This window comes from Colossoma macropomum, unplaced genomic scaffold, assembly GCF_904425465.1.
Source record: "Colossoma macropomum unplaced genomic scaffold, Colossoma_macropomum, whole genome shotgun sequence".
NCBI lineage: Eukaryota > Metazoa > Chordata > Actinopteri > Characiformes > Serrasalmidae > Colossoma > Colossoma macropomum.
The window spans coordinates 51,251,863-51,276,714 of NW_023494792.1; the positions used below are offsets into that span (position 1 = coordinate 51,251,863).

At 37.2% G+C, this 24,852-nt stretch overlaps 2 protein-coding genes and 1 pseudogene across 3 annotated transcripts; all 3 read left to right on the plus strand.

The window, feature by feature from the left end:
• The first annotated feature begins 1,490 nt into the window (after nucleotides 1-1,490).
• On the plus strand, nucleotides 1,491-2,883 carry LOC118811201 (annotated as a pseudogene).
• A 5,619-nt stretch (nucleotides 2,884-8,502) lies between these two features.
• LOC118811388 lies at nucleotides 8,503-11,732 on the plus strand. 2 transcript variants are annotated; one of them, XM_036575559.1, is made up of 3 exons: nucleotides 8,503-8,583; nucleotides 10,932-11,238; nucleotides 11,339-11,732. In XM_036575559.1, exons 1-3 carry the CDS (start codon nucleotides 8,543-8,545, stop codon nucleotides 11,660-11,662), a joined length of 672 nt encoding a protein of 223 aa, XP_036431452.1. In that variant the 5' UTR covers nucleotides 8,503-8,542; the 3' UTR covers nucleotides 11,663-11,732. The 2 variants fall into 2 exon arrangements, with proteins under 2 accessions (XP_036431452.1, XP_036431453.1); XM_036575560.1 differs by having other exon boundaries at nucleotides 8,511-8,583; nucleotides 10,935-11,238.
• A 2,559-nt stretch (nucleotides 11,733-14,291) lies between these two features.
• phyh (phytanoyl-CoA 2-hydroxylase) lies at nucleotides 14,292-19,928 on the plus strand. The gene is made up of 9 exons (XM_036577503.1): nucleotides 14,292-14,506; nucleotides 14,775-14,830; nucleotides 14,946-15,056; nucleotides 15,559-15,727; nucleotides 15,913-15,994; nucleotides 16,733-16,914; nucleotides 17,043-17,192; nucleotides 17,719-17,853; nucleotides 18,000-19,928. Exons 1-9 carry the CDS (start codon nucleotides 14,438-14,440, stop codon nucleotides 18,051-18,053), a joined length of 1,008 nt encoding a protein of 335 aa, XP_036433396.1. The 5' UTR covers nucleotides 14,292-14,437; the 3' UTR covers nucleotides 18,054-19,928.
• The last annotated feature ends 4,924 nt before the right edge of the window (nucleotides 19,929-24,852 follow it).

The window sequence follows — 24,852 nt, forward strand, 5'->3', positions numbered from 1 at the left end:
GTATTATAGTTTTAATGAAAGAATAATTTAAATGGTTATTAAAATTACTAATTACAAATGATCTAAATTCACATCTCATTAGTGTATAATTGACAGAATTTGATTCTAGATAGTGTCAGGTTAATTGCTTTATTTGAGTTCATTACTTAAGAGACTAAAAAGAGTTTAATTATACTTCACAATGCGTTTCATATTCTAAAGTAAAGTTTTAGCCATTGAACTTTTGTCTGGAATAAATATTGGCTTTTTAGCAACTAAGATACCTAACATGTACTGAACTTTGTAAACTGACTTACTAAAAATTTGTTTAGCACTTTTTAGCCTCTAACTAATTTAGACTCTGTTTGTTTATTTGATGTGTGTTAATAACACAGTGTGTGTGTGTGTGTGAATGTTTATGTCTGTCTGTCTGCCCTGCGATGGACTGGCAACCTGTCCAGGGTGTTTCCTGCCTTCCGCCCAATGACTGCTGGGATAGGCTCCAGCTCCCGGGACCCAAAAGGATAAGCGGCTTAGAAAATGTGTTTGTGTGTGTGTGTGTGATTGTATGTGTGTTAATAATGCCTTTAGAGGGTGGCTGTGAGTAATGTTTATTTATTTGATGTTAATTACACCTTTAGATGGCAGCAGTGAGCAATGTTTGTTTACTTGATGTTTGTTAATAACACCTTTAGTGGGTGGCGGTGAGTAATGTTTGTTTATTTGCTGTTCGGTAATATTGCCCTTAGAGGGCAGCAGTGAATAATAGTTGTTTATTTGATGTTTGTTAATATTGACCTTAGAGGGTGGCAGTAAGTACACACACCCACACACACACACACACACACACAGACACGCACACACACAAACACATACACACATTATCTAAGCCACTTATCCTTCTGGGTTGCGGGGGGAGCTAGAGTCCATCCCAGCGCTCATTTGGCGGAAGGCAGGAAACAGCCTTGAAGGAATGCAGTGAGTAATGTTAGTTTATTTGTTGTTGGTTAATTACACCAATAGAGGGCAGCAGTGAGTAATGTTTGTTTATTTGGTGTTTGTTAATAACACCTTTAGAGGTCAGCGGTGAGTAATATTTGTTTATTTGATATAAATGACACCTTTATGGGGGGGCGGTGAGTAACATTTGTTTATTTGATGTGTGTTAATAACACCTTTATAGGGCGACTGTGAGTAATGTTTGTTTATTTGATGTTAATAACACCTTTAGAGGGTGGCGGTGAGTAACATTTGTTTATTTGATGTTTGTTGATAACTTTAGAGGGCAGGGGGTGTACTATGAAGCAGGATTTCAGGGTTAGCAAGCTAACTTAGATCTCACTTGGTGTTTAATTCAGACTCATCGATGTCACAACGGTGGCTCAGTTGCAAGCAAGTTGTATCATCATAGCAATGTATCCCCTGAAGCTAACCTGCTCAGAGCAGGTTAAAATGATTCGAACCCAAGAGACTAAATGCAATCCTCTAAACCAATCCTATCTTTCCAAAAAATGGTGTCACCCTTCTTAGATGACCCAGTGGATATTGGCGCTCGCATTGTAACTGCATAGCGCAAGAGTATTTAGGGACAGATTAAATCCGCTTGCTTTGCCCAATGATGTACTGTTTGAAAGGTATAGATTCTCAGCTAAGGGCATTATCTATATATGCAAACCTCTTGAGCCTTATGTTAGCAATTCCACCCTCCGGAGCTACGCGCTTATAGTGCCACAAACAGTTTGTATAGCGCTGCGGTACTTCTCCACTGGCCCTTATTTGTACCCAGTGGGGGATGCTGAGCACCTAAGCAAGAACAATGTCGGGCTATACGCAGGGTTTACCTTGGACTGAAAGAGCTGCTAGATGTGTTTGTACTGTTTCCAGGCCACTTGCCAGTGCAAAATATAAAGGAATGTTTTTATCAGATTGCAGGTAGTTATTCCTGCTGTGCTCATCTTTGAGTAATACACTGTCAGTAGCTGTAGATAATGTTTGGGTCTTTTTTTCTAGGATTCCTAGGATTCCTCAGAGTGATTGAGTAAAAATGCCATTGTTTGCACCCACATTCCCATAATGACAGCCTTGGGAGAGCATGAGGCTGACTATGTAAACCGAAAGTCCTTCCACAGCATCAATGTGCAAGTACAAAATTAAAAACTGTCAGTGCAGTTAGTAATGAAACTGCATGGGCCTAGATGATTGATTCCATTACATTATTTACTGCTATAACACTATTATTGTCCATAACTATATTCGATGTTCCGAACATATCTATTTCAGATGACTTGTGATCATCAGTGAGTGATAACAAGTATTGATGCTAAATGGCCTGGTTCAGTACACGATTCTCAGATCTTCAGGGAGTCCACACTATACCAGAAACTGGATCAAGGTACGTAAAAGACTTGATCCTTTTGACGCTTACAGTTAAATGTAGTGCTTCACATTCTTACATTATTTTGTTGCACAAAGTTGTTACGCAACTTATTTTAGCCGTACATGACAAAGGTCACTAACCTCTACAGGCCTTTCTGAGCATGCAGATATGGTGTCCTCATCTCCTGTGGCATCCATCTATGAAAATAGGTTTACATTAATATTAATGTTTTTCAATATATAGTGTCTACAGCTACACATACCTCTGCTTGAGAAGCTCCACCTATTGGAGCAGGCTGGGCCCTCAAAATCAGGGAATCATTGTGTACTGTAACAATAAAGTCTGCATCACAATAGGTAGTCAGACAGACATTTGCCAAGCTACATACTCAGATTGTGTTCATACATTCAACAAAAGGGGTCCAACCTCTGCTGCTCCCAGGGTTTGAAGAGCTGCCCCCAGCGATACCATCCATAATCTGCCTTCTACGGGTCACCTCCAAAGCCAGCTCCTCAGCTGCTGGATAAGGAGGTGGGGGAGGCCCCCCTCCTGTTTTTTTGCCTTGGCTTTTCTTGCAGTTGGCTAGGGGAAGTGTGAGTAACTTTTAATAAAAGCCATTGAGATAATCTTCTTTAACATAGGCAAAAGAGCATAAACAAGCAATCATGATGTGTACAGTTACACTTACCACTTTGGACAATGTTCTTGTATTTTACTTTAACCTGCTGCCAGGACCGCTTTGGGTTGTTTGGATTGCACCTGTAAGTACATACTGATTGACAGGCTTTGTTTAATACAACACCTTGCATAGCAACAGTTGTGCCTCTTTGTGCAGAATCCTAACTTGTTCTGGAGTATATGATATGACTGCACAATTAACATTTTGCTGATGATGTATGTGGAGCTTACGCATTGACACGGTCTGCTATCTTTTGCCATGCTTCCTCACAAGCCTTTGCAGCAGAGACTGTATTACATTTCGCCAAAAACATGTTTGATATCCTCATAACCTTTAATGATTATAGTTTGCTCTTCTGAGCTGAAGTAAGTGGCTCTGCTTTTCTCCATTATGCTGCACGTTCAGGCGATTGAACACACCACAGCTTCTTATATTGTGTACCCGCCCACTTAACAAGATTGCAAAAACCTGGCTTTATTTAGCTTCATGGATTAGATTGAAGTTAACCTTGGTGATACCGATTAAGCCTGATGAGGAATGTTGGGCTTTCTAAAGCTGGCTTTTTTGAGCAAATACCGAATATGTTAAACCTGCTTCGTAGTACACCCCCCAGCTGTGAGTAACGTTTGTTTATTTGAGGTCTGTTAATAACACCTTTATAGGGCGGCTGTGAGTAACGTTTGTTTATTTGTTTATTTAATGTTTGTTAATAACACCTTTAGAGGGCAGTGGTGGGTAACGTTTGTTTATTTGTTTATTTAATGTTTATTAATTTTACCTTTAGAGGGCAGTGGTGGGTAACGTTCGTTTATTTAATGTTTGTTGATAACACCTTTAGTCAAGTCAAGTCAAGAGGCTTTTATTGTCATTCCATCTTTATACAAGTACACAGTGGAGCAAAATTATGTTCCCCCGGGACCCATGGTGCAACATGGAACAATATGAGTAAGTACAGACAAAGTGCAAACGTGTAGATGTAAGTGTGCAAACATTAAACAAGAAACAATACAATAAATACAATAAATAAAACAGACATTAGACACAGTAAACAGACAGGACAGTGCAGCGCCGACACAGCACTTATTTCTGAGCATGAGGTAGTGCGGACAAGGTGCAGAGATATTTAACATGCTATGGTATGTATATACGCAGCCAGATTATGACAAATGTCAGCACAGCAGTTACTGAGGTAGAAATGCACAGTACTTGAGTAGAATACAGTGTTAGCAGCAATGTTCCAGATCAAAAAGAGCAGAGCATCAAAAAGAGGTGTGTGTGTGTGAGTGTAAAGTATGTGTGTGAGGGGAGATTTTCAGTTCAGTCCTTGTAAGTTTAAAAACCTGATTGCTTGCGGAACAAAACCGTTGCAGAGTCTGGCAGTGATGGCACGGCCAGGTACCTTCTGCCAGATGGCAGCTGTGAAAAAAGTCAGTGTGAGGGATGGATGGAGTCGTCCACAATGCTGTTGGCTTTGAAGACGCAGCGTGTGGTGTAAATGTTGGAGGGGAGAGAGACCCTGATGGTCTTCTCAGCTGTCCTCACTATTCGCTGTAGGGTCTTGCGGTCAGAGGCGATGCAATTCCCAAACTAGGCAATGATGCAGCTGCTCAAGATGCTCTCCACAGTCCCCCTGTAGAACATGGTGAGGATGGGAGGGGGGTGGGCTGTCTTTAGTCTCCACAGGAAGTAGAGGCGCTGCTGGGCTCTCTTGGCTATGGAGGTTCTCTGTGATGTGAACACCAAGGTTCTTGGTGCTCCTGACAATTTCCACAGCAGAGCCAGTGATGTTCAGTGGGGGGTGGTCACCTCGCACTCTTCGGACGTCAACAACCATCTCCTTAGTTTTGTCCACGTTCAGAGACAGGTTGTTGGTTCTGCACCAGTCCGTTAGCCGCTGCACCTCCTCTCTGTATGCTCATCATTGTTGCTGATCAGAACCACCACAGTCGTGTCACCAATCTGGCCACTTCAGGCTTGTGCTGAAATAGTTGCACACAATGAAAGACAGTCACAATTAATTAATTAATATGACAATTAATTGTCAGCTAAATTTTCATGATTGTGACAGGCCCAGAAAATACAAAGTGTAGCTTTTAAACCATGAAATGTAGTTTAACACTCTGTGAAATGTGTGCATAGGATAGGAATTCCCATATGAGATTTTAAAGTATGTGGACTACTTGAATTTTATTTTCTAGGAATAAATTCAGCGGGGTTACAAACACTTTGACTTTTTATGTGACCTGTACCTGACCACAAATGTATAAAAATGACTGTTTTTGTGTTTTTGATTTTGTGTTGCAACAGCTGAAACCCCTGCCTTCTCACACCATGTAATGTTTCAGAACCTCTCCTGATGGGTGTTTCAATGCAGCACTATGTCTCAACCATCCTCGGAAAATCTCTTTCAAAACCTTTTACACAGTTTGCAAACTCTTGCAGAAACGACAGGGACATTTTTCATTTGGGTTTTGTTATTTTGAAACCCTTTTCAACAGCAACATTAATAGAGATATGCCACTTTGGAACAGTGAACATAAAAATCATTCAGTATCTGATTACAGATTAGGCTACACTGTATATTTAAAGTTAAGGACTTGTTAAAAAAGTGCACTTGTAGTTTTTGTCTAATCATTTTTCTCAAACTGGATTAGCTGGGGTTTCAGCAAACTACCACATGGTACCACCATACTGTGTTACAGATCTCCTTTAATCATAACTGTGACAAAAAAGTAGCGAAGTCATGTTCAAAAACATTATTAAACTATTAAGGAGTCGTTGCACATTTGTATTTTTTTCATATGTTAATCAGACACAGTCCTTTTTGAGGAAACTGCCCTGAAGGAAACTGTAGGAAAAAAAGTTTGAAAGAGATAAGGATTAGTTTCTTTTGAGAATCATGGGATCAAAAGGACCTTTAAAACTAATTTTTAGTTGTGAAGAATATTAATATTAATAAATCATAAGCTTGATAGAAATGTATGAATATTACATAATACTACAACATACTAAATCCAATTGATAAACATTAGTGTTGGAGTTACAGCCAGTTTAAATTTCAGTCAAGTATGTTTATAAGTAGTTAAGCACAAATCTAGCCATTTAATTTACTTTCCAAAATGACCAGCAAATCTGCTTATGTAATAAATCATCACTAAGTCCAAAGATAAACATGATCTCCAAAATAGTAACTTTACAGGAGAAGGCAAAATGTCCTTAACTTTTTTAATGTAAGTTAATGTAAAGAGATTTTATTCCAAGTAATTCTGGAGCATTTCTATTGGTCCATTCATCATGAAATATTCACAGCGTGTAAAATACAACTGCTGTGTTTTTATGATGTAAGAATAAATGGAGATACATAATTTTTTAGTTTTTTGTTTGTTTATTTTTGGTTTTTGGACAGTGACAACATGTAATGTTGATTGTAAAATAGCTTAAAATCTGAAAAACATTTACTACAACATTACATTAAAACACCCTGTGTGCACCTCTCGACTGTGAATTTATACAAAAATAAACGATTTTAGGTCAAAACTATCATAAACACTGTCTCAGACATCAGGCAGTGCATTCATAAACAGTTCATGTATTAAATTTCTGTGATGTAAAGGCTAAACTCTTCAGATGTCGGGTTCCTATCACCACCTCTGTGAAAAATTCTGACTCTGCAACCTGCGTTAACTTTTACATCGCTATGGATATTTTGGCCCACACTTCTTTGCAGAATTGTTTTAGTTAGGCTAAATTAAAGGGTTTTAGAGCATGAACTGCCCGTTTAAGGTCTTGCCACAGCATCTCAACGGGACTCAAGTCAGGACTTTGACTCATTTTGGTAGGCCGGCCACTCCTGGGAAGGTTCCTCACTGTTTCAAGTATTCTCCATTTGTGGATAATGGCTCTGACTGTGGTTCGCTGGAGTCCCAGAGCCTTAGCAATGACTTTGTAATAACACTTTCCAGACTGGTAGATTTCAGTGACTTTGTTTCCCATCTATATCTGAATCTTTTTAGAACGTGGCATCATGTGCTGCTTTTTGAGACCGTCTAGCCTGCTTCACATTGCCATTTAAGTGATGTTTAGATTCAACAGGTCTGGCAGTAATCATGGCTAGGTGTGGTTAGTGAAAATGAAACCAATAGTCAATTGAATTTGGTTAACTGGTTGATTTAGTAGCTAAGGGGGACATTTTGCCAGGTTGGGCTGAACATTATTTTTTCTTCATTTAAAGGTATCATCATTTAACAACAGATTTTTTTATTGGGTTACATTTGTCTAACATTAAAAATAATTTGATGATCTGAAACATACAAGTGTGACACATGCAAAAATAGAAGAAATTGGGAAGGGGCAAATACTTTTTCACAGCACTGTATAACACTGAAATGAATACAAATAAACACAAATACAGTAAAAATAATGCGTTGTTTGGCAGTGAAGTATTTATTATGTAGGTGAGATAAATATAGAAGGACAGTTTTTTTCTTGACCTCTCGCTGCACAGCCATCACATGGATTTGTTCAGTTCCATCAGCAGCACCTGCTTTAACTGAATGATGGGCTGATTAGATAAAATAGGTACTGGATGATGACTATAACTATTGGACTTCATCAAGGACAGGTTTAGAACATGGTTTAGCTAATACACATCAAATCACAGTGCATTTTATATTTGTTTATTTGCATTGATTCTAATGTTAGTGTTTCAGGAATAAATAAACATTTACCGCCTAGATAAATAACATACTGTAGCGACCAGCTACCTGCTGGCATTGGCTACAATGAGCTTGGAAGGCATGGCGACGCGAGCACGAGCAGCCATAGGCAAGGGCTCATGGTAGGCATGCACACTCATGAAAAAGGGACATTTTGTGTTGTTTAATGTTGTTTGTTGTTAGTTAAAGTTATGCGTATGTGTTAGTTGTGTTATTCTGCACTGGGATTTGGGTTGTGTGGGTTTTGTGGCAGGGGGGTCACCATCAGTGTGTGTGGTCAGTGGTGACCTCCTCTGGGGTTTCTGTGTTCCTTAAGTACTATGTAATTTCTCTAATCATTTAAAAATAAAACTTTAATCAGCCTGAGCAGAAACTACAAATGTAAGAAAAGTGTTCTGGTTTCTGTTTGTATATCAGTTGTAAGATGGACAGGCTGGGAAGCAGAACCTGAGCTGTTCTTGTAAGTGAATGTGACTCAACGCTATAGGTCTGACATTTTACACAGTGCTGTAAAACTGAAAGCATACAAAAAAAGGAACTTTCACTAGTACTGATCCAAGATGAACCAAGATTACTTCACATGTAATATTCTGCTTTCGTTAATTGTCAAATGAGTCTTTAGACATACTGGAAATCAGGCCTGGGCAATATGAGACATAACGGATAAAATGCAATCAAACGGTGTTTCCATATTGCCACAACACAATTCAAGCACTATATAAGGAGGAGGGCAACTCAAATGAACTCACTTACGGTATAGCAGAGGCTGAAACTGTAAACACCGAAGAGAAGATGAAGTCTGCTGCGTTTTCACTTTTTCTGTTGTTTCTGGGGTAAGGACTTATTTTCATTTAGATACAGTTTTTTTATTCAAACTAATGTTTATTATTATATTATTATTTCTTAATGTGTTTTACTTAAGCTTAATCATTATAATTTTTTATCTGTAAATATATCATAAGACATATTCCATCCCAGATTTAGAATGAATAATTGTTATTTATAAACTTGGTTTATGTAGAAGATTCACTAATATTATCAGCTACAAGTTACATATGCTATTATTATTCATATGGGCACTGGGGACCTCTATTTGATTCATGCAGCCATGCAAAATTTTTTAAATGTGCTCCAAATAGTCTCCTAATTAAATTATTACACTGCTTCTGCAGGTTCTAAATCACATCTCAAATACTGAGTTTAACTGAGAAGAGAATGACTGAATGAGCATAAATATCATCAAGAGAATAACAATTATAATATAATTATAATAATACAATTATAATATTTTTTTCTTCTTTTAATCTTTTAGTCAGTTTTCAAGAAAAAATAAGAGGTTTTAAAATAATAGGTTTTATGTAGCTTTCCTAGTATTTATAGTAATAGATAATAGTATTTCAGTGAAACATATGACTGGGCATTTCTGCATGCAATATTTGAAGGCACACCACTCTGAAATGGCCTCACAACAAAAAAATCCATTTTAGGGACCTATTGGACTTTATATGTTCTAATTTTTTTCTCAAATTATTTCTTTAAAACTTCCTCCTGAATAAGGACAGTATTGTGTTATTAACATATTAAAATACAGATGTGTCATGACTCCTTCATAGTTTAATATTTTTGAATCCACATAAATTAGTAGTAAAACAGTAAAGAGAAAAGCACTGGATTTCCTTTTTTTCAGCAATGCCACAGGAAGTCTTTATCTTTTTTGAGAGGTCATATATACTTTACTCTCTACATCTATAATCTATTTATTTATGGTAGGGAACATATTGTGCACAGAATATCTTGCACTCGTGCAGATGTGCCCAACAAATATCCTGTCCTACTGGTCATCAAGCTAAATTAAAGGAAAAAAGGCAAATGTCCCGCAGCATTATTAAGGTTAATTTGAAAATCTTTTCATTTTAAATTTATTGCATTACTATTTCTTTGTATGGTGATTGTGTTCAAATACCTCATGTTCAGAAATGAGTAAAACATGAAGATGTCATTGAATGTTTAAGAAAAAAAAGTCTAAACAAAATAAAAAAGTCCTTTTTTAAAAAAAAAAAAAGTTGTGCTACTATTTCAAACTATTTGAAAATGTTCTTTAATGTCTTAAAAAGCACAGCTTAAAGCAGCAATGCCCACATTTTCATGTATGTCAAAAAACATTGCAATTCATTTACACCTGACCATTTTCTGACCTCTTTTTATTAAACAAGCTGTTTCTGTTACTTCTGTTACTGATATATGTAAGTGACCTCTTTTCTCAATGGCAGCCTTGTATTGTGTCATCAAAACTGGCTGTTCTTGCAGCTGAGTTTCCATATATGGACTGTTTGGCTTAAATTGTTTTCATATATAGATGTATGGACTACATAGTTTCCATACATGGATGTATGGACTATATGGTTTCCATAAATGGACTGTATAGACTTTGTAGTTTCCATATATGGACTATTGACTATATAGTTTCCATATATGGCCTGTATGGACAGCGTGGACTATATAGTTTCCATATATGGACTGTGTAGACTTTGTATTCTCCATATATGGACTATATAGTCTGTATGGACTATATAGTTTCCATATATGGCCTGTATGCTCTGTATGGACTATATCATTTCCATATAGGGACTGTATAGACTAGGGAGTAAATGGTACATGTTAAAACTTTAACAATGTTTACATACTACATCAAACTCTCATTTAAAATTGGTGAGGAAAATCTGTTTTTCCATGATAAGGGCCCTTAAAATCCCAGGTTTATTACATACTAAGGCTGATTATTCAGTAATTACAGGGACTTCAATGCAAACTGGCTGAGCTATTCTTAGGATATAGAAGTGTGTAAAAAAAACTTGGGCTCGCCAGTGGGCCCTGGCCATTTAAGGAGTTAAAATAAATCAAGCTGTCATGGAAATTTTTAGACCCTGATGGGGCAAAAATGAACAATTCATAACTAAAATGCTCATGATAGCACTGTTTTGAAATTATGCAAGGCTGCATGTTTTAAATAAATGTTTTTGCATTCTTGTTTTCATGTTGTGACCTACCCAGCCCAAGGTGATTTGGTGTAAAATAATAACATACAATGTATGTATGCATTTAATTTATGATAGATTTATGAAACATCAACTGTTCATGCATATTACTTTAAAATGCTGATTTTCTTGCTCTTGCATCACAGTAGCTGCAGTTTGGCATCCAAGCAACAGATGGATGTCTACGAATATCTCTGGAATAACAACATAGACATTGCCAACAACACGCTTAATGTTGACTTCCTGAGGCAAATGAAAAGCGGCAGCCTACAGGCAGAGCGTTATGTCAACTTCACCCTGCAGGACATCAACTACCTTCTGAAGGTGACGGAGATGCTGAAGGAGATGAGCAAGAAGGTCACTAAGCCAGAAGACCTAAAGGCTTTCATGACAGATAGATACAATAAATACAATAGCTTTGCAGCCTCATTTCTCAGTCAGTATTTGCTAAAGGTAAGAGCCATGACATAGCGGTAGTATAAATAATATGTAAAGTCTATGGGTGATGTCTATTTTTTCTTAACCACATTTCACATGATGTTTTTGACTACAGGGTGAACCTCCCATCAAACCCACACCTGCCATGAAGAAGTATCTGTCTGACTACAGAGCGGTGATGAAGCCGAATGATGGTATCTACTTTGCTGTAGCTCTGCTGCCCTGCTCCAGACTCTGGGTCTGGCTAGCTAATAATTTGAATATACCCAATACCAATGCCTACTACTCGTGGAAAGCAGAAAATATGAATGGTCACCCTGAGAAGCACTATAAAGCCCTGCTGAACAAACACCTAAACACAACGCAGAAAGTGCAGAAGGCCAACGCCATCTTCCGCATGCAAATGCAAAATGAGCATGACTTCTTTGCCACTTCTTGAGCTAATCATCTTTTTTCCTTCAACAAGTCTGTCTTATATGAAAATGTACTTTTGAAAAGCCATTAGCCAACAAAAGTTTCACTTACAAATTTCCTAACTCATTACTTTGTATGTTTCAAATAAATAAATAAATAACAATGATTATAAATACATTTTCATGTTTTAATAAAGTATCCCTCAAACAACGAACACATGAAAACCAAATGTTGTAGCGTACTTTCAATATTACATTACAGTTCCATGTCTTTTTCAGAGCACACTCTGTATAGTGCCTATTTCGTTTCAGAGTAACTGAGGTCAATACATCTAAACCCTTAAAAGAAATGAATGAACAATCATCACATCCTCTAATGTGTATTCAATTCAATTACTTTTTCATCTTTTTCTGGACATTGTACACCTACCCATCATTATACTAAGCGCCCATACACTGACAAATAAACAAAAAAACACCAAACAAATAAATAAGTATTTAACAAACATTAAATGTTGGGTTGAACATTTCTGCACACTTATAGAGAGTCACAAACAAGATGCAAAACCTGAATGTTTCAAATAGCTGTTTATTGTCTTTAATACTTGATGACAACTGTCAGTTATTAGTCACTGCTTTATGTAAATATTTTCAGTATTTTATTTATTATTATTCAAAACCACTTAGTACAACACAGATGTCAGGTTATAGTGTGTAGCTACAAGATTGATATAAGGTTGATATAAGGCTTTGATTTAAAAGTAAAAACAGCAACCAGTCGAATAGATTGTATGAATAAAGTAACTAATCTGAAGGATGGTGGATCTGAGCATCCAGATACTGCACAGAATGCAACCAGCCAATCAGCATGCATGGCTCAATTAGCCAGTCACAACACTGGATGCAACTAGCCAGCTGGAGCACAAGACTCTGGGTTCAACTAGTCAGAGTGCAGAGTAATCATTCACAACATAGAACACAACTAGCCAATCAGAGTGCACAGATCCAAGTAGCCAGTCAGACCTTTAAGGTGAATCCTGACAAAATGTCTGTCAGATAGCTATGAAAGATCAGATCACATTCCTACGGTTATATGAGAAAGAGGCCTGTTCTTCTTGAATCTGTTTAATTTCAAAATATCATCAATGAGTGTGCTTTTACTCAATTTTACATATATCATTATAAAAGATGCAAATAAGCACAAACACAGTAAAATTAACATGATTTTTTTATTTTAAAAATGTGATACCTTGTGAGCTAGTTTGAAAAACAAAGTTTGGTTGGATATTTCTCCTGGACATTCCCAGCCATTGCATGAATTTATTAAAGTCCATTAGCAGCACCCTTGATCTGATATAATAAAGTACTGATTAGCCAAACCAGGTACTGAATAGTAATAGTGGGCGTCCTCGAAGAGAGCGAATACAGTAACATGCATGAAGTTACTGCTTACTGTATTGATATTTTTTGCATTTATTCTAATACAAATAAATGTTTACTGCACAGATAAATAGCTTTTCAAATCTAATTTTGCCATTTACCTAAAAAAAACTATTGGTAATATACTAGTATAGTACATACTATTACTGTATTATATACTATTACTACTGTATTATAAACATACTGACATACTTTATGTGCACAGTTCTTTCCAAACATATTTTGAGGTGCTTTGCTTACTCTCACCTTACAGTTGCTGCTATTTGGCATCCAAGTGTGTGGTGGACGCGCACTGCTTGCAAATACATATTCAGAACTCAGAGACATACAATCATAATAATGAAGATGTTCAATGCTGCACGTAAAAGGAGAAACAACAATCACAAATACTTCTTTAGAAAAATTAGAAATACTGGCACATACATGGTAAAAGTGCCAAAAATGTAATTAACAGTGTCCTTTCCACAGAAAAACACTGTCAAAGAAAAGATGCAACTCTTGTTCCAAATGCAGTTCTTGTTGCAACTGTTGTTGTGCATTTTCAATACACAAAACAAATACATTTTCAAGCCATCCTTCGTGTTTGTGTTTGTTGCTATGCTGGCTCAATTTACTACATTTATATGTCAATGTTGTGAAGTGCATCACGTGCAAACCCTTTTTAGCGTCATATAGAGAACTTTCTGAAAAATATCCTAATATTTCTGCCCTGCTCAGGATCTGAAAATATTCTACATTATATAAAAGCATTATAAATATTGCCAAACTTTTCAACTTGTAGTTTGAATTACTAATTTTTGTAAAGGTTATACAATGCTATTCTATAGGCCTATCAATTATTAATGCCATTATGTCTCACTCCATGGTCAAACCGCAGAATACACTTATGAGTAACTACTACAGGTATCTGATATTAATGTTAATTTGTTCTGTTAGTTGCATTAAATAGTAATCAGAATTGCTGTTGATTTTTATAACTGAAATATTGGTAATGAGTTCTAACTTAAGTTAATAACATTTAGACAAGCTTAAGGTTTGCTATTGCATGAGAGCAGATCAGAGTAGGTTACATAATAAAAGCTCATAAGACATAACAGACATTTTGTGATGGAAAAAGAGTTGGAGATGACCTGTGATGTTAAACAACCTCTTATCGGGTTATGTGCTGTGTAATATAGGCCAAGTGTCAGGCTCTGTGTCTGTCACGTACTTTTGACCCAGTTACATAAAGGCTGATAAAAACAGGTGGTCCAAGCACCATAACGCACAAGTGCAGTTCGACAGTTTCGACAGAGCCCTGACTTTCAAGAAGAAAACCTGTTTTTCTTTGCTTGTCATTACTTTTCTTTGGACTGAGTAAGATGTCTCGACGAGCGGCGGACAGACTGAAAGTTGTCCTGAATCATCTGGACCGGTCCAGCTCCGCTGTTGTATCCTTTCGCAGTTAGCATGTTAGCTAGCGTAGCTGTTGCAGCCGTGTTTACCCACATTTCGGTACGTGCTGCGGGGTCTAAGTTCCACGACAGTCCGAGGCTGTGAGAGGCCTGTTAGGCAAGAAAAGGTGGACAGTTTCATATTTACACGCCACTATTTCATTATTAGTCGTAATGAAAGGGGTCGATACTCTCACCAACTTATTCACAGCAGCTGCAAATGTTCATTATTACAGTATTTTTTCCTTAAATATTTCTAATAAAGCGCTCGTCCTTCACCTCAGCACAGACAGTGTCATATCATCATCCTCGTTCACTTCGGTAAGTGCAAATCTTTCTTAAGTCAGATAAAATGATTGCTCATATTATTCATTGTCCTGAATGAGTCACATGTGACCTAATGACTGTGATATTAAATATGGCTACCTGTTTGCAGGTACACCTTGGACACAGATGTTCTGAGTCCAGAACAGAGAATTGCTTATGAAGAAAATGGATTTATTCTCATCAAAAACCTGGTTTCAGAAGAAGACATAGATCGGTTTAGGCAAGTACATCACCCCACAAACGTGTTGCATAAGATTACCAAACCAGCTTTTATGTAGGTTCAGCTTTCTACATGGTGGAATATTTTAATAGATTAGTTTGAAATATGGCTGAGGTCAGTAAAAGCTGAGGTCCCACTACAGTCAGCAATAGGACAAATACATGAGATTTGAAACCTGGCTTTCAATCCAGGTTTTTTGGAAATACACAGGCTTTTGCAGTGAATTGTGTTTGAGGAGTTTGTCCCACATAAGAGATCACAAAACACAAGGTGGCAGCATTTTCCCTTCCCCTGCTCTCTGATACACACCTACCTGGTTCTTCATTCACAACTCACCTCAGAGCTGCAAGAGATGATCTAGAATCAGCTTTTTGACCACAGCTGTCATAATATAAGAGCAATCTGATCTGAGGTCAGTCCTTCTAATTCTGAATACCAGCACCAATCTGTAACAGAATTGTGCTCTATGAATAACTTGGATCGTGTTTGTGTGTCCCTGCAGAGCAGAGTTTGAGCGTATCTGCAAAGGAGACGTGAAGGTTCCTGGCTTGGTGGTGATGAAAGATGTGGCCATTGCTAAGACTGAGTTTGTTCAGGATCAAAAGGCTGTGTCTAAACTGCAGGACTTCCAGGAGGACCCAGAGCTGCTCCGCTATTGTGCCTTGCCCCAGGTCCATTCTCATGCACATATGCACACACAAACAGGCAGTTGTAAAATGGCATTCTTTAAGATTGGAAATAAGGCCCCATAGTTTCGATAATAAAACTCAGCATGCTGAGACAGGTCTGCAAAGCTATGCATGAGCATTATGGAGAAATGTAGTAATGCAAGATGTTCTGACTGTGCTTGTGACAGATTCTGAAGTATGTGGAGTGTTTCACTGGTCCCAACATCATGGCTATGCACACCATGCTCATCAACAAACCCCCTGACGCAGGTACATGCGCACACATACACCTAAAACTTACCTTGAGCGTCTGAAGTACACTGTACACAGTTGTAATCACCAGGGATGGACATGGTTATTTGGATATATGAATACTTTAACTACTCTTGGTAGGGTGTGGACGAGTCAAACTTTAGTTTAGTCAATTCTGACAGGTGTGAACACTTTACTCATACTCAGGTGCACACTATTTTTTTTATTTTATTTCACCTTTATTGAACCAGGGTAATCACATTGAGATTAAAAATCTCTAACCAAATTAAGAAATTAACTGTGATCTGACAAAAATCACGGGTCTGGGTCCACTTCCATGTGAACCCTGGGTTAATTTGCTGCTGGTGGAACCACATTTTTACAGTGGTCTGGACTAAACAAGAAATTTCAACATCAGAGCATGCTTTTCTTCGCCTGTTTTAACGTCTAAATCTCTTGTTATTCTAATTTGTTAAGCGTCTCTGTTTTAATACAAAGCAGGGGCAAGATAATACATTTATATCAAGAATAGACCTGGAGTGAGAGTTAAAGGCTGCTGAGATAAACAGTTTTAAATAATGCGCTTAGATGCCTGAGACTTTTGGATAGCGCTTTAGATACTCTATAACAGCGTGAACTTTTTGGAATATTTGAATACTATTAATTTAAAAATATAGATATTCAAATAGCATAAAGATTAAAATGCTCATCCTTAGTAATCACACAGAAACTGTTTGAAGATATATTGTGTCTCAGGTAAGAAGACATCTCGCCACCCCATGCACCAGGACTTGCACTACTTCCCTTTCCGGCCAGCTGACCGCATCGTGTGTGCCTGGACTGCTATGGAGAAGGTGAATCGGCAGAACGGCTGCCTGGTGGTGCTACCCGGAACCCACAAAAGTACCTTGCAGGAACACGACTATCCAGACTGGGAGGTGAGAGGACAGAAGGAGGTTTGAGAGAAGCAGAACCAAAACAGTTGTGTGAATAACCATAATGTGTGTGAATGCTGCAGTACCTCCTGAATCATAGTGGTGCTCTGTTTGTTCTTAACTCCACTTAGGGTGGGGTGAACAAGATGTACCACGGTATTCGCAACTACGACCCCAGCCACCTCAGATTGCATGTAGAGATGGAGAAAGGAGACACACTATTTTTCCACCCTTTGCTCATCCATGGGTCAGGAATGAACCAAACACAGGGATTCCGGAAGGTAAGGACTGATTTGGTCATGCACTAAACAAAACTAATGTTACTGTCGCAACAAAACCTTGTATCACCAGAATGGCAACAAATGGAAGGAAAAATGTTCTTAACTTTAAATGGAATTTTGAAGCGTTTCTGTTCCTCCACTCTTCATGAAATTTGAACACAGTGTGAACAGCAGCTGACATTTTAAAATTATTAATTTCTTTTTTAATTTTTAGTATGCTTTTTTTTTCCAGACAGGAGGCAAGTCTTTAATTAACTGGATTAGAGATGTCCAGATGGTGATCTGAAAGATTGATGGAGATGATCGATACATTGATCAAATTCTGATTCTTCTGGCTATTTTACCCCATTTTACCACTGTTGTAGACAAAAAACGGACATGATGAAATCTGTCCGTTCAGTTCCCACTACTTGACTTGCAGTTAACTGAAGGGATGAGGTTGATTTCATTTAGGTGGTGATCTGTCTGTGGGTGCTACACTTCTACAAATGAGACATGTAACACATGTAACATGTCGTTTGTCCAGGCCATCTCCTGTCACTATGCCAGTGCTGACTGTTATTACATCGATGTGACTGGAACTTCCCAAGAAAATATCAGTAAGGAGGTGAAGGACCTTGCTACCAAAAAATATGGAACAGATATATCTGTTTCCTTTGAGGTATGTTTAGGCCGCTCTTAACATGGTGTGCATTTAGATGAGACAGTTATTGTGCAGTGTGTTGTCATGGGTTATTTGTGCAGTATTGGAGTATTCTCACCTTACATGCATGTATGTGTGTGTTTGTGTGTGCTTAATTTCCACAGGAAACGTGGGCTTTGAGGGGGCGCCTTGTGCACGGAGAGAGGACATCACTGTGACCCTTTTTTCTTGCTCAGAAACACACAGTTACAAAAGTGATTGATAGTTATCAGCAAAGCAATAGTGTTGTCTTTGATGTGTACGTTTAAAAGCAAAGGGAGGTTAATGCAGGTGGGAAAACACAGCAAATTGCCATTGACAAATGTAATTTTTTTTATAACCCTTATTCTGTGCGATAGCTATCATAAAATAACTATAGTTCAGTCTGAATGCAGTTTCTACTAGGACTGCGGCATTTAGTCCACAAAAATTACTACATTGTAAAAAAAATTCAGTTCAGTGTGCCAAGCACAATACAGAAAAACAGAGGTAGCGCAAAAGCTCCAAATAGTGGTGGAAAAGCATTATATATTAAAGCATTACATATTAAAGCATTACATATTAAATTTGCTTTAGGATGCTTTTGAGACAATAAATTTAAACACTTAAAATCTATAGAAAATACACATATCACAAAAAATATTGGATATAAAATATCCAGCTTTTGAATCAGCAATAATTTCAATTGAGAATTTAATTTATAAATTGAATTCTCTAATTTCTAGTGCCATTATTTAAAATTTATTTCTCACCGAAACTGAAGCAATCTTTAGTCAATTAACTGAAAAATAATCGATAGATTAATCAATCCTAAAAGAAACCATTGGTTGCAACCCGAGTTTCTACCACATTTTCAATACTGGTTGTTATGGCATAGTCTAGAATGATACAATAATGACATGCACAACATTCCATATAGAACAGATAAGACCCCAGTTAGAACAGGTGGGCAGTTTTGGGATATAAACAGTAAGTGTTATTCAGTCATCCTTTACTGAACTGGCAGGGTAGCTCACAAGTGTGTGACGTCAGAATCAAGCTGCTTATTTCAACATTTTTTATGTGATCATTGGCATGTAAAATGGAGCAGTAATGCTTTTTTTAAAGGAACTCTCTGGAATCAGAATGGAATGGGGTTTATGCTCACGTCTACATTGACCTTTAAGTGCAGGCCTTTTGAGGAGTTCAGTTAATTTTTCCCTCACCCAGGGTTGCCTTCACATTGTAAATGCTGCTATTTGTAAAAATATCAGTATTCGCACTAAAAATGTCTTTAATCTGAATGATTGTAATAATTATTAAGTTAAGTTAATTACTAAGTTAATTATTAAGTTAAGTAAGTCTTGTTATTTTGCTAAAATAAATACATTTTGGACACTAAATATTGCATTCCATTGAATACAACCATGAAAGCTTTTGTGCAGTACATTATTTTGCAGCCATCTTTGCCTTATAAGGAGGCTTTGTGCACTAAAAAGCAACGCAAGCAACTAACACATCAATGCTGTTTTATAATTTTTTTTATTTAACTAAATAGGAGCAGGATATATTTGCATTTTAAGAACAGGCACCTTTTACATTCACAAACATGATGTGCCTTTAATTTAAGTCTTATTAGTTTAAGTGAAAGATGTAAGATAAGGACTCTTAAGTCTGGTCATTATGCTATTTCAGGGCTTTTCATAGGACGTACTCACTCAATCTGACCAATGATATCATCTACATCAGCACAACAACTACTAACCACCTTCCAGACTGGCAGAGAAGGAGAAAAACTGTAAAGAGTGTTTGTGAATACGGTATTGTGTTCATTTGGCAACTCACTTACTTAGCGTTTGCTCACACTGAGTGGACTGAGTGCAAACAGGACACATACACAGCAGCATGTAAACAGCACTGATGAGGTGATTTGTTCTCCTGAAGCCCACTGATGCCAGGAGTGTCTAAACATTTTGGAGGCCTCTGTCCACCCCAATCAAGAATGAACAGTTCATTGTAGTCAGGAAAAACAAGCTATGTTAAATATATTAAACCAACATTTGTTTGATGTTAAATAGTGGATTGTGGACCTCTCTGATTTCTTTATGCAGTCTACAACACAAATATAGCCATTGCTATCCAAACTGACCAGTGAACCTACGTGTTTGTATATACAAGTTATTTGTTTGTAATGTTGATAATAGTTAAATAGACGTAAATCTGAAAAAAATAGCACTATTTTGCATTACGATGCCCTGCATGTACTTCTCCACCATGAATTAAAAAATTATATTTTAGGCCAAAAGCTAATTTCTAAACTATCATAAAACAATGTCGTAGGCATCAGGTAGGAAATGTATAACCCTTACTTGTGGTAGCTTATTTTGAAAGATCTTTTAGAGGCCTGTTTCAGACATCTGGCTCCTATCACTACCGCTGTGAACAATTCTGACTCTGACTCTACGTTTTGCATCAAACCACTTTGAATGACTTCATTTTATCCATTTATTGATGCACACATTTAGTAAAATCAGTGGAATTCCCCTTTAAAGGGACCCTATCTTACATTTTCCTTGTACTTTATTTTTTTCCCTAAGGTCTATTTGTGTGGGTTTATGTATATGTATCAAAATCATAATTTATTTTTTCAATGACCATTTTCCAACCTTTCTTTCTCACTTAGAATTAAACATACTTATATATGTAAACTAATTCTGTTCTGATACAAAAAGTAGGCTGGACACCTTATAACTTTAATGTGAATAGGCAGGATTATGTAAATACACATGAAAACTATGAATTCAAAACAAGCTAGTTTGTATATATGGGACTGTGCAAACTGGGAGATGAATTATGCATTTTGGAAATTTAATAATGTCCATATACTACATCAAAGCACTACATTTAATATAAAAAGTGAAATACTATGGACCCTTTAAGTACACTCTTAGAAAAGATGGTGCTTCAGTGGTTCTTTAGTGAAGATGGTTCTATGCAGAACCATGAAAAAAAAAACCCTTTGCATGATTAACGTAAATAAATAATAATAATAATTACATATTCACAGGGCCCCTTGTGGTGTGGGGGCCCAAAGCATCTGCTTATACTGATTATAGCAAAATAAATGACCTTGACTGGTGCTATAGTGCAGGAACTGTTGAGGGCTAGAACAGAGGAAAGAGGGCTGTTGTAGAGAAAAGGAAGAAGTCTGAGAAAGCCATCTTTCTCTGGGAGTAATATTTCACAAACTGTGTTTTTGGACTACAAGCAGTGTTTGTATGTGTGTGTTTGGGGTTGGAGGAGCCTGGGGTCACTGCTGTTTCCTAGACAGTCTACCTCATGCGGACTACAAACCAAAGAAAACATCTGATGGCTTTTAGACATGAAAGACCCCATTAATCCAGCAAGGCACAAAACACTTTCTGTGGCTGAGGCCTGCACCACAGTGCAGTATGACCCAAGGGAGGGATTTTAAGGGCACATTATGAATACAATAGGCCATAGAAGCCTTTCCCTTTCATGCCGGTTGGAGGACAGGTATTCCAGAATCTGCACCAGGAATGTATAAAGAAATATGAAGATAATGCACCGTAGATACCTTGATAGCTCAGATTAACCATCTTTGTCCTCAGTGACCCAATATGTGGTCTCTGCTCTTTACCATATCGTAAGCCATACAGTTAGAGCTTCAAATCATATCTCATGAGATTCTGATTGGTTCTATAGCCTATAAATTTCTCTGTGAATCTGAAGGGAACGGGATACAGGCTTGTGCAAAAGTTTGGGCACCCCCAGTCAAATGACACTCTGTTGATTTTCTAATTGCAAATAAGTTCTGTCTTCTACAGAGAACAAACTTAAATCTGACATTTATACTAACCTCTGCACAGGCCACACTTCCACTAAATTCAGCAAATAAACAGTAAGAGTGCATTAAAAATGCAGACGTGTTCACTGTAGAAAACGTGTTTCACTAAGAAAATCAATAAAACATGAGTGCCAAAAGTTTTGCCTAAGACTGTTGCTTCAGCTTTAGAGCAAATGAACAGACAACAACAACATTCTACATTACAGAGCATTCGGCACTGCTTATTTTTCTACCTTTTTTTTTAAATTAATGAGACATAAAAGGATTGCAACAATGCTTATTTTGTTAGTTAATAGAGCTCACTGACATGAATTAACATCGTGCAGGATGTCTCCCTTGGGGGAAAATCCACAAATTGATTGTAGCTTTCAGAAATACGGCCAGTCTCGAAGTACATTCTGTCCTTTTGAATCAGTCTCCCAAGATTTATTCTCTCCCGTCCTGTTTTCTATCTTAATATTTCTCACTTCTTGACTGAACATCTGTTCACATTGTGAAAACAGAGCATGGAAACAATGTTAAAAGCATATAAATGACTGTAATAATATATGTGTACATATAACCTGATATATATGTGATGCCACATACAGATGTGCACACACATAACCACACTCAGCCTGAATCTCAGATGGCTCCCTGCACCCTATGTAGTGGCCTGAATAGGTGGTGAAATAACGACTTCTACACCAAAATAGTGCAGTATTGGTCTTACAGAAAGCCATTTACATTCATCCAAAGCTGCACGACTCCCTGCCTAACATTAGTGCACCATTTAGGTCTAAAAGCCATGGTTTAATCACCTGTGGAGTGCACTATGTAGTGAGTAGGGAGCCATTTGAGATTCAGCCACTGTCCTTGGCTCTGGGGCAGGAAAATACTTTCCGTCTCTCAGAGTCTGGGTGCCTCACATGCTGTAAAATGAGTACAAAGAGAGTGTGAATGCCGCCATGTGAGTTATCCCCCTAGACACATACTCATAGGCATAAGATGGAGGCCAGTTTTAAATCTAGAAGTTGTCATGGATTTAATCACATTATATTATGGCCACTTAAGCAGATGAAAGCTTTTCTAAGAAACTAGAAAACGTTCTCAAATGCTCTTCATTGTTTTCTTCCTTCATTGTTTGTGTCATATAGCCTGTAAATATGTTTCATTTTACAGTTTAGCAGAAACAACATCGTAACAAACTTTCTTAAAGAATATCAATTATTTTTAGGATTATTCGTAAGAGACAAAAAAAAAGAAATGTATAGAGTATTTGAGACCTTTTGAGGACAAACAATTTATCTTGACTTTTTTTCTTCAGTATGAAGTTAAAAAACATTTAAGATTTTCTTTCTAAAGATACATTTGTAAATGCTAGTAAACACTTACTTTATTTTTTGATAAAAATCAATAAATAAAATAGCAAACATGTCCAAAAGTTTGGACACCCTGAAAGGTAGTATTTAGTAACACCCCAACTGGCAGATGTCACAGCTTGCAAACCTTTTTGTGGCCATTAATTAGTCTTTCTGTTTTCTTTTAGGAATTTTCACCCTCTCTTCCTTGCAGAACGCTTCTAGTTCTGCAATATCCTTGGGCTGTTTTGCATACACAGCCTGTTTAAGATCTACTCACAGATATTTAGTGATGTTCAACTCAGGTGACTCAGAGTCTGAAAAGGTTCTGAAAGGTTCAGCTTGCATTTCTTGAAGTAGTTCATGGTAGATTTTGAGGTATGTTTAGGATCATTATCATGTTGTAGAAGCCAGTTTCTTTTCAGCTTCAATTTCTTGACTGTGTCACATTTGCTTTTGGTGATTGTGGCAAGAGAGTTCCATTTTTTACAAGTTCATAGCACTTGTTTCCAGAATGCTTCCAGCTTATCTAGATGTTGTTTTGCACATTCCAGACATTGACTTCTGTGATAAGGTTGCATATAAGGTGTCCTTCTGATGACTCTTCTATGCAGATCATGTTTGTGCAAGCAACACTGCAAACAACACCCCTGAATCAGCTAAACCATCCTGCGAGTTCCTTGCTGTCATATGGGGGTTTTGCTTTGCCTTTCTTTGCAACATATGAAAGATTCTATCTGAGAGTTTTTTTGATCTTCCAGATCTTGTCTTAACTTCCACAGTTCCCCTCAAGTGCCCTTTCTTTGTGATGGAAATTGTGAGCTGAAAGTGTTTTGATATCTTTTTATTGCCTTCTCCTGCTTTGTAGGCAGATGTATTGTTTCTTCAGATGTACTACTTTACTACTACTACTATTTACTACTTCACATATGAAAACCCTGGATATGTGCAGGGTTACTGGTTGTTTGGATTGCAATTAATGTCTGTATTTAAGTTGCAGGCAACGGGTTCCTAACCTTTTGCAATTTGCAGCCCACACAAGTGACAATTAAAGCTTTCGTGGCTGACAAGAAGATTTAACCAGCATGATTGTTTCAAGTGCAAGTGAATATAACACAATAATCAGTGTAGTCTATTGAATTTCATTTGACTGTATAATCACACAACACAATAAATATCAAAACATCCTAAAACATTTTGCTTGTGAGCATAAATTCCATACGATTAAAAAGAGATGCACAAACATATCTAGATAGCTATCTCAGTTACACAAGTCCATACCAACCACTGAGCTTGGAATATTTAGATATATTTAGTTTTGTTTTTACAAATATTATCACAGCAATAATATCTGTCACATTTAAAATTATTGGTTGTGTTAATTGTTTATATAATGTAATGAAAAAACCTAGTTCTTCAACCAATCAATAAAAAATAACTAAATAATAAGAATCAGTAAATTTCTCTACAATGAATTCATATCAAACCATTCCGAATTACTTTGTGTACATTTCAATAAATAAACTTTGCTGAAAATTTGAAAATTCTATGGAAGTACCCTTTGAAGCCTGTTTTATGAGTGGATTGTGGAAAAAGAAGCCTCAAGCTTTTCACTGTTTTTATAAATGCTTGTGTTTGAAACATATGACAACTTGAACTTAGCTTTATCTCTTCCACCTCTGTGGTATACGGTCAATAAATGCACTTACAAACACACCTACAATGGGCACCAGTGGGCAGCTGCTACTGTAAGTGTGTTTTGAATAAAGTACAGGCGAACGGTCTGAAATT

Coding starts and splice junctions, on each gene's coding strand:
- LOC118811388 (XM_036575559.1), top strand. CDS start 8,543: ATGAAGTCTGCTGCGTTTTCACTTTTTCTGTTGTTTCTGGG. Junction 8,584..10,931: donor CTTTTTCTGTTGTTTCTGGG/GTAAGGACTTAT, acceptor CTTGCATCACAG/TAGCTGCAGTTTGGCATCCA. Junction 11,239..11,338: donor TCAGTCAGTATTTGCTAAAG/GTAAGAGCCATG, acceptor TTTTGACTACAG/GGTGAACCTCCCATCAAACC.
- phyh (XM_036577503.1), top strand. CDS start 14,438: ATGTCTCGACGAGCGGCGGACAGACTGAAAGTTGTCCTGAATCATCTG. Junction 14,831..14,945: donor CATCATCCTCGTTCACTTCG/GTAAGTGCAAAT, acceptor ACCTGTTTGCAG/GTACACCTTGGACACAGATG. Junction 15,057..15,558: donor GAAGACATAGATCGGTTTAG/GCAAGTACATCA, acceptor GTGTCCCTGCAG/AGCAGAGTTTGAGCGTATCT.